This window comes from Gossypium hirsutum, chromosome A09 (genome assembly GCF_007990345.1).
Source record: "Gossypium hirsutum isolate 1008001.06 chromosome A09, Gossypium_hirsutum_v2.1, whole genome shotgun sequence".
Taxonomy (NCBI): domain Eukaryota; kingdom Viridiplantae; phylum Streptophyta; class Magnoliopsida; order Malvales; family Malvaceae; genus Gossypium; species Gossypium hirsutum.
The window spans coordinates 53,110,462-53,118,334 of NC_053432.1; the positions used below are offsets into that span (position 1 = coordinate 53,110,462).

Consider the following 7,873-nt stretch of genomic DNA (forward strand, 5'->3'; position numbering starts at 1 on the left):
TAGACAAATCTAAAAAGAGTTTTAGAACACTTACTGGATCGGTGCCGGAGACTCGGTGTGCCACATACTTAGTTCCCAAAATATTTCAACCTATTGAAAATCATTTCTTTAAAACCAAATTTAAAACTCAATCCACAGCTGAGTTTTACAACCTAGCTCTGATACCACTAAATGTAACATCCCGAACCTGGCTTAGACGTTACGGTTGAATTTGGTGATGTCACATGGAGTAGATTTTGAAACTGAACTCTGTAAGTTAAACCATTCCGGTTAGGTAACCTTTATTTAAATTGAAAGAATAACGCACTAGATGTTTTGTTTCAAACTTGTCATTTTTAAGCGGAAGCTATTGTAATCAATTAATTTAGGAAAACTGTTTTTGTTTACGAAATCCTTAGTTTTTGGAAAATCGTGTTTGTTGAGTTGTAGTTTAAATAACCATAAAACAATATAAAGTTCCAAAATAGAAATCAAACAGTTCAAGTCCAGAATTACATCAAAAACCCAACCAAGTAATAAATTTAAAAATTTGCAAAAAACAGTCTAAGATATATATAATAGGGCCTTAGCCCAATCAGATGCAAAGTCAGAAAAATATTAGGGCCTCAGCCCAATCAAATACAGAATGCATATTAGAATATTAGAATCCTACCCACTAGCCTCTACATACCATCTCCGTCTAGCCCTACACACCATGTGGGGATATAATCAACCCATCCATCCCTACACACCATGTTGTACTGAAATGCGACATATAAACAAAATAATGCAACTAAGCTGCTAGATAATAGGCTTAAAGCCTTTCAGACACTTCTTCTGAAATATCATCAACCCTCCTCGATGCAGTGCAACATACCAAATTCAGTATAGATATCATGCTCAGTCAGACACTATATAATCAGATCACATAATGCTTACCAACCTTACAGTAGATCCACAGTCGACTTGGGCGACCCGTGCAACCTTACAGATTATTTTAGAAAAATGGGCTTACACGCCCATGGGGCCTGCCTGTGTGGGCCTACACGTCTGTGTGGCCCACACGGCGCAAAACAGTCTAGCCCGTGTCTCGCACACGGCTTGCCTGGCCATCACACGACCGTGCCCAGTACGCAAGGCCTGGCTTAATTGATCACACGCCCGTGTTAGGGCACACGGCCTACCACAGGGCTTACCACATGGTCGTGTATCATCGACAGAATGGTTTTTGACTGTCGTCGAAACCTTGTTTTTTACATTTTTGGGTATACACCTGAATTTAATTTGCCGTAAAAACTGTCTCAGTACTCTTAGGCCTCCAAAAAAGGTCCTTCACAAACACCGCTAACACCCACGATACGAACATCACTGCTTAGAACCTCAACTAATGTCGAACCTGCACTTAAATTTTGTACAAAGAATCGTTGAATAGAAAGAAAGAGGTTCGAGATCGAGAGAACGATGTAGCATCAAAATTTCAATAGAGGAACAGAAAAAGAAGAGTAGATTTTCAGAAAACGAGGAAAAATATGGGGCTAACGTCAGAAACAACACAAGAGAGAGAGCCAAAATTTGCACAGGAACCATCAGGAAAAAAGTATTCTCATGACTCCCACTAACCACAATTCCTTGATTTTCTCTCCACTAAACCCATTATTCAGTTTTTTAGTAAAACTCAAACTCTAGCCGAATATTGCAGCAAAAATATTAACCCTTGCCAACACAGAGAATCAAACATAGGACCTCTAACACTCCAACACTCCACTTAACCACCAGATCACCAGGCCCATTTTGTCACGTTTTTACAAACAATCAAATATAAGCCTATCGAATCCAGTTAAGGCTTTATTCATAAAATGCCAAAATTTACCCAAGTTGTGGCTTGATCTTGGGACCTCACTCACACACCCATAACACTTAACCACTAAAGTAAATACATAGTTGTGTATCACTCATGCACAAAAATACATTTTCTAAACTTAGGGTGTTACAATAAGTTTTGTATGAAGTAAGTATGATAACTGTGTATACTTACATTGCCTTCATGATAGATCGTTTATATACTTTGTTGCTTTATGTTGATGATATGTTAATAGTGACTTATGGTCTATTAGAAATAACCCGATTTAAAACCATGCTTAATTCTAAGTTCGAGATAAAGGATCTTGGTACAACCAAGAAAATTTTAGGGATGAGAATTTTGAGAGATCGACATTCTGGGAAGCTATTTCTGTCACAATAGAGATACATAGAAAGAATTCTCAAGTGGTTTGAAATGTAAGATTCTAAATGAGTTAATACACCATTAGTTGCACACTTCAGAATTTCGATTTTAGATTCACCACAAACTGAAGATGAAGAAAGATGCATGTCCTCGGTTTCTTATTCAAGTGTAGTCAGAAGTCTAATGTATGCAATGGTTTGTACTCATCTTGATAATTTACATGTTGTTAGTGTAGTAAGTAGATATATGACCAAACTTAAAAATTACACTAGCAAGTTGTTAAGTGGATTCTAAGATATTTGAGGGGAACTTCCAAGACTTGTTTGGAATTCAGAAGATGTTTAGAAGGTCTAGTTAGTTATGTAGATTCAAATTATGCTGGAGACTTAGACAAAAAAAGATCTCTCATAGGTTATCTGTTCACTTTCGACAATTGTACAATTAGTTGGAAAACCACTCTTCATGCCACTATGGCATTATCAACTACAGAGATAGAATATATTATTATTACAGTGGTTGTGAAAGAGGCCATTTGGTTAAAAGATCTATTCATAAAAACCGCAAGATTATTGTTTCATGATTAGTGCTAATTGAGATTTAAATTTGGAATGGGGATAAGTTTTACGGTATTTGAATACGCGAACTTTCATGGCTTCTACGTAGGCTCCTCTCAATTACCTTTTTTTTCCCCTTTATTTAGTATTATTTGATTCAATGGTAGTTACCAACGTGGGTAGTGGGCAAATTGATTTTAAATTAGGTTCGATTGCTTCCAATTAACTGTTTTATTTAATAGATTTAAATTAGGTTAGATTGCTTCCAATTACCTGTTTTATTTAATAGAGTTAAGGTCAGCAATGGATACACTTAAATACAAAGATTATAAAATAGGGATAATGCATGTAAAAGGAAAATAATAACAAGAATGGAGAAATCCAGATGTAAAGAGGATTTCCCCGATTGCTTGTCCCCTTTAAAAACCCACTTCAATATTTCAAAATCAATTTTTTTTTCCTTTGGAAGAAAATAGATACACCGACTACTACTACTAATAAAATAATCTATTATAATCTTATTATTATTGAATCCCAAATTATGAAACGTTCATCTTTTCCAAAAATATTTTGAATTTCAGTCATAATTGTACCCAAAAAAAATTATAATTAAATTTAATGGGTGAATATCAACAATCGTTGAGCAAACTTTTCCATTAAAAGTATGTTGATAAAACTTAAAAAAGAATAGATTTAAGGAATTGGTAGGCAAAACCCTTTAATTGCTGCTTCAAAGTTTAAAAGTATCATTTATTTATGTAATTAATGATTAGAATAGTAGGGTCGGGTGTTCTGAGAAGACTTTCTATATAAGGAGACCTTCACTGTTTATAACAAACCATACAATCTCAAAAAAGAACGAAGAAATGGATATTGCAACAGAGGCACCCAAAGCTCCTTTGACAAGTGAAAGGAAGGTTCGAGCAGACCTTGAAGATAAAATACCCAAACCCTGTAACTCTTTTTTCCTTTCTTCGTTCCAACAGCTACATATGATGTTTTTTCTTGACAAACATGTATGAAATGTTGGATCAGATTTGGCAAGGGCATTGAACACTTCAAGTGTGGAAAATCCACATGGAACAGTACCAGGACACGACAACAATGTAATGAGTGTTCTTCAGCAACATGCTTCCTTTTTTGATCAAGACAAAGATGGAATTGTTTATCCCCGGGAAACCTACAGAGGTTCTTTTTTCTGCAATTTATTTTAGTTTTTTATGTATTACAAATTTTGACAAAATTTATGGTGAAAACAAGCAGGTATGAGAAATCTAGGTTTCGGTCGGTTCGAAAGCTTTCTTGCTGCAATCCTCATCAATGGGGCATTGAGTTACTGGACTCTCCCTGTAAGTTATTCTGCTCATTTTTATACCCTTATGTAAAATATACACTTACCTATACCTGTATCTGAATATGTGAGTTACTCGCATGTTTACACATTTTTCTTTTCAAATTTGTAATTTTTTAGGTTTGAGTTTCTTGTTTATATCGACCTCAGGTTTTTTCTAGTCAATTAGTTAGTATTAATTTTGAATTGATGCAATTATATTTATTTATTTATACATAAATTTAAATGTTTTGTTGAGTAGGTTATTTATTAATTAGGTGTCGATTTAGTTGTAAAATTATTTAAAAATTCTTTATTTGTATAAAGTAACCAATGTTATTTTGAATTTATTATCATTTTTTATATTTTAATATAAAAAAATACATATACATAATGAGATTTAAACTTAAAATCTCATTGCAATTATAAACTTAACTTTAAAATTTCAATTAAACCTACGTTTGATTTTTTTTCTAACTTTTTATAAAATTATTAGATAAATTTATTTTCACCCGTATAATAGATATGCCATAATCTAGAATAATTTAAATGTTTATCTATCCATATAAATTATTACTTTATTATTATTTAGTAATTTTTTTATAATATTATATTTTTAGTTATATATATTTAAAATTATTGTAATTTTAAAATTATATAACATTAACTTGTTATATAAAATAAAAATTTAAATATATTATGAATTAATCATATTAAATTCTAAAATATATTTTTTAAAATAATTATATCATAATTTTTTAAGATAATCATGATATAACTTGTTGTTTTTCTTTTAGAAAAGTACTATTTATTTTAACATATATATAAAATATGTTAATATTTAATTAATTTATTAAAAAATTAAAATAATATTAATGATTAAAGTTTTTATAGAAAACTTAATTATCCTTTGATTATTTATTAATTTTAACATTAAATTTGGTTTGCGTTAATCTCAAGTTCAAGTTTTTTTTTTCGGGTTTTGACTTTTTGGTCAAATTATAATTTAATTGGTTTGAGCTTAAGTTTTTTCCATTAATTTTTTCGGAAAAAACTCATTTTGTCACCTTCACCCATAGTTTTATGTGCATCAGGCACTAGTAAATTTATTAAAGTATCAAATTAGTTGCATAAGTCCAAATACTCGTCCAAAATGTGAAATGATTTAAACAAAAGTATGAGATCTGAAATATACTTTTCAACAAAAAGAAAGCCCATTTAAAATACAAATTAAACTTAGACTCCAACATTCAAGATCTGAGCCAAACTCATTTTGTACATTTATAATATATTGCTTTATGTTATTTTTACAGATTATATAATTTATATCATATAATATTAAAGAATAAATTTGAACATGAAAAAAACTTTGTACTTAAATTTTAAATTGAGTTAAGTCTGGACAAATATAAAAAATATTAATATTTCAATTTTAAACTTCACCCACAAAATAATGAAGAGTATATATATACCACCACTAAGGTTGCTGATATTGCATTCACAAATTTGATAGGGATGGCTACCAAATTTACATTTCCCTTTATACATAGATAGAATACATAAATGCAAGCATGGAAGTGACTCTTCAACATATGACACTGAAGGAAGGTAATTAGCATATCATATTTGAATCATTAAAAATATCAAATTAAAAATTATTTTAATCTTTCACATGCAAATGAATGTGATCTTTTTAGGTTTATGCCAATGAACTTTGGAAGTATTTTCAGCAAGTATGCTCGAACTGTGCCCGACAAGTTAACATTTGGAGAACTATGGCATATGACTGAAGCTAATCGAAATGCATATGACTTCATTGGCTGGTATTTTCAATCACCCTTTTCTTTGAATCTCATGTGTTTTTTATCCAATTAAAAGAAAAATGGAATTGGTTTGCAGGATAATAGCAAAGGGAGAATGGATACTTTTGTATAGACTTGCAAAAGATGAAAATGGTTATCTGTCAAAAGAAGCTGTGAGGGGTTGTTTCGATGGGAGTTTGTTTGAACACGTTGCCAAAATGAATAATACTGGTAACAAAAAGAGCCATAGATTGAAGGAATGAAGGTTGTGGCTTTGACATACGTGTTGTTTGAGTATGTTGCCAAAATAAAGAATAATAATCACTGCTTTAACAGATGTATTTAAGTGTTTTATTAAATTGGTGTTGCTCCTTATCGGATTTCAACCCAATTATGAAATTATCAAAAATAATTTATTTTTATAAAGTAATAAATATTATTTTAAGAGTAATATTATCTTTTACTATTTTTATATGAAATATTTAAATAAAACAATTAAAAATGGAATTTAATCTAAGCCTAAAAGATCTTAATCTTAAGCACTTTACTATTTTATCAATAATTTAATTATTAATTTTTTATAAATATAATTTTAATATTATGATTTGCTTTCATCTACATGATAATATCTAATGTATTTATATATATTTTTATATTTTACACGTATTAAAGAATTATATATTAAAATTATTTTCACAAACAATATATAAATATATATTTATTTCTATAACATATATAAAATCAAGGTAACTCGAATGTAAAACAATTACCGCATTCGCTCGGGTTTAAAGTTCATTAAAATAATTTTTTTAAATGGTAATATTATTATTATTAATATAATTATGAAATTAATATATTATAATTTTTAAAAATAGCATATAAATTTTCAATCATTTGAGTGTCAATATATGGTTTAATCCAGGTGTAAGCTTTGAATCAAATCAAATGAATTTTTTTTGAGTTAATCGAGTTTGCAAATCTTATTTTATCATCCTAACTCGATTTGAAATTTTCTCGAATTGAGTCGAGTAAGATGGAATTCAAATCGAATATATTTGTTTGAGTTTAATTTAAAAAATGACTTTGAGTCTTTGTAGCCACTGCCACCCACCGTAATCAAATTTGTTATGAACTTTCATCACCTCATAATTTATTTACTAATTTTTTATATACAAGTTAGCTTATTTGCTTGCTTAGTTGTTTTAATTATCTTCTGATTCTTGTCACCATGTATTTTGAAATTAAAAAAATATTAAATGTAAAAAATGTGAATTTTTAATAAAAAGTTATTTTAAGATAAAATATGAAATTGATACCAACAGAAAATTTTAATATGAATAATTTATGGCATCATCAATAATTCAATTTTAATAGAAATTGTTAAAAATTCAGCATGATTAAACAATTCAATAATATAAATAGTTGACATAAATTCGAGAGAAAAAAGTTTCTGGGTTTGGGGGAAGTAAAAGTTTTGGGGGAAAGTAAAAGCAAAAAAAAGTTTTGGGAGGTTAGGGGAAGTAAAAGGGTTTGGTATTTGGTTTATTCAAATTATTCGGGTTATTTGAATTCAAAAATTCAACTCGATTCAAATTCAAAATTAAAAAAAATTCGAGTTGATTCAATTAACTCAATTAATTCGATTTAAATAATTCGAAATTCAAGCTTTTTTTTTTAGTTGAATCAAAATTTGCTCACTCCAAATTTGTCTTTCTAAATTATGGATTTTAAATTGTTTTGTCGAATGCATGAATTGTAACACCTCGAAATTGGGATTAGAAGGATCAAGGTTGTTAGGGTGAGTCAGTGGGTGTGATGCAATGTTAAGTTAGTTTTTGTGTTTTAAGAGTAGATTGAGCTTGTTAGTTCGGTGGTAAGGTGGCTGTTAATTTATCCTTAGGTCCGATGTTTGGATTCTTTAGTGTGCTTTGTGGGGAATGTTTTTGTTTTTGGGTTTCACCTTTTAAAAAAACTGATGGGTCAA

The 7,873-nt window shown here is 29.7% G+C and overlaps 1 protein-coding gene across 2 annotated transcripts; it reads left to right on the forward strand.

Moving 5' to 3' along the window:
• The first annotated feature begins 3,558 nt into the window (after positions 1 to 3,558).
• Positions 3,559 to 6,340, forward strand: LOC107889996 (probable peroxygenase 3). 2 transcript variants are annotated; one of them, XM_041077791.1, is made up of 6 exons: positions 3,559 to 3,711; positions 3,793 to 3,945; positions 4,021 to 4,106; positions 5,601 to 5,695; positions 5,785 to 5,910; positions 5,987 to 6,340. In XM_041077791.1, exons 1-6 carry the CDS (start codon positions 3,624 to 3,626, stop codon positions 6,150 to 6,152), a joined length of 714 nt encoding a protein of 237 aa, XP_040933725.1. In that variant the 5' UTR covers positions 3,559 to 3,623; the 3' UTR covers positions 6,153 to 6,340. The 2 variants fall into 2 exon arrangements, with proteins under 2 accessions (XP_040933725.1, XP_040933726.1); XM_041077792.1 differs by having other exon boundaries at positions 5,995 to 6,340.
• The last annotated feature ends 1,533 nt before the right edge of the window (positions 6,341 to 7,873 follow it).